At 53.5% G+C, this 1,994-nt stretch overlaps 1 protein-coding gene across 1 annotated transcript; it reads right to left on the bottom strand.

The window, feature by feature from the left end:
• Positions 1–55: 55 nt before the first annotated feature.
• Positions 56–1,985, bottom strand: LOC127752156 (uncharacterized). The gene has a single exon (XM_052276835.1). The coding sequence runs from the start codon at positions 1,545–1,547 to the stop codon at positions 66–68; it is 1,482 nt and encodes a 493-aa protein (XP_052132795.1). The 5' UTR covers positions 1,548–1,985; the 3' UTR covers positions 56–65.
• Positions 1,986–1,994: the final 9 nt, after the last annotated feature.

The following is a 1,994-nucleotide window of genomic DNA, read 5'->3' as shown; positions in this document are numbered from 1 at the left end:
CCACTTCCATTGCGGCGCCGCAGGCGCCGCTTCACCTTTTTCCCCTGTGCTTCCTTCTTCACTTTTTAACTGTTCTTCTTCATCTTCAACTCTTCGATGTCTTGCAAGTCGCTCTCGGGGACCCACGAGTCAAAGTTTTTATCGTACCCGGCCCAACGCACCAGGTACTGCAGATCGCGGCCTTTGCGTCCTCGGCGATCCAAAATTCGCTCGATTCTGTAAACCGTATCTGAGGTAGGGGGTGTGATTCGCTGAAGCTCGTGGCCGTAGAAGCGACCGACGATAGACTCGCCGTTTAGATCCGTCAGCGTGTACATGTGAACTGGAGAGAATGGAATGACCTTAGCGACTTTGTATATCTGCCTCGAAAACTTCGCCGTGTATCCCTTCTCGGTGAATTCCTTAGTTAGCGAAATGCGAACGAATTGGCCGGGTTTGAAGACTGGGGCGGTCGCCGCTGCTTTGCCGCCGCTGTTGCTGACCCGTCGGTTTGAGTCGCCTCGCTCGTCGTTGGCCTTCTTAAGAGCCCGTTGACGTCGTAGCAGTTGTGGAGCTGTATGTCGCAGGTAGATTGTTGACCAGATTTTGAAGACATCCTTCTCTGTGACATCAGCAGGTGGCATGCCCGTGGCGCCGTGAATAGTGTGGTTGTAGTTGGACACGATTTGCGACAGGGGCTCGATCCATCGCCAGCTGTTTGTGTAGTCAAAGTGTTTCCATAGTGGCGTTTTTAATGTCCTGTTGACGATTTCAGCCATGGCAGCTTTCCCACGATTTTCCAGAGAACGAAATGAAACACCCCATTTTCGGAAAACTTTAGACACCTCCCGGTTGCAGAATTCCGTGCCCTTGTCACTTTGAACCAACCTGACACCTCTCCCAGCCCGGGTAAAGTGTTTTTCGAATACATCGGCAACCTCCCTGCCTGTTTTCGTTCTCAGAGGGTACATCCAGACATAACGACTGAGACAGCAAACCATGGTGAGAAAATAATTGAAGCCATCGTTGTAGGAGTTTAATTTTCTCATGTCATTAAGATCAACTTCATACACATCATACAACCCCTTTATGTTATAAAAATTCAATGGAAAATTCTTGCGAGCTGGCTTATAGCGTGTATAAATTTCCTGACTCAAAAGCCACGCATGCACCTCCGCAGGCGTGATTCCACGCGTGCGGGCCACTCTCTTTAAATTTGCAACAGAAGAATACGCAGATGGATTTTTTAAATCATAGTATATTTCACACATTTCTCGATCGACAAACTGTCTTCGACTGTCCTCCTCGCCGTCGTCGTGGTCACCGCTCCTGCTGCTGCTGCTTCGTCGAACGATCTTCCTCCCCCGCGGCGGGCGGGCGCCAGCGGCGGCGCGGGCGCCAGCGGCGGCGCGGGCGCCGGCGCCGGCGGCGGCGCTGGCGTTACCCGCAGTTGACGCTTGCACAGCAGAACCACGCCCGGCCCCATTTTGGAGACCGATGCACGCCCATCTCGGGAATGTGCAAGCTCGGTGAATTCGATGCGGTGTCTTTGCAAATGAGGTCATCATGGCATCTACTTTTTGGTCTTTCGAGGGCGTCTCTCTAGCTGCAATGGCGACCACACCACTTCGCGACCGCGCAGGTGTCGAATTTTAGGAGACGTGTGCGGCGACCTACGAATGCAGGCGGTCGCGGGGGATCCGATCGGAGTCGAGAAAGCGCTCGGCGATACGTCCTCACCCACGCCGCGCCAGGGCGTGACTGCGTGTGGCTGTTCGCCTTCATCCATCTCCATGCGCGAGGCTTGCAGGATACTGTCGTTGATTGACGTTAGCTGCTGACTCTGATTCGTCACGTGTTCTCCAATGAGATCGAGCATTGTCTCGAGGGAAACAGAGCGGGCATCTTCTTCCGCGTCTTCATGATGCGGCAACGCGAATGCAGCCGGGATTTCATCGCGCTCATAATTGTAGTCTGAAGACATGCGATGAGCGAATACGGGTGCACCGTGAATG

The sequence above is a fragment of the Frankliniella occidentalis genome, unplaced genomic scaffold, assembly GCF_000697945.3.
Source record: "Frankliniella occidentalis isolate FOCC.00 unplaced genomic scaffold, Focc_3.1 Scaffold4671, whole genome shotgun sequence".
Lineage (NCBI taxonomy): Eukaryota > Metazoa > Arthropoda > Insecta > Thysanoptera > Thripidae > Frankliniella > Frankliniella occidentalis.
This window is presented reverse-complemented; position numbering and strand designations above follow the sequence as displayed.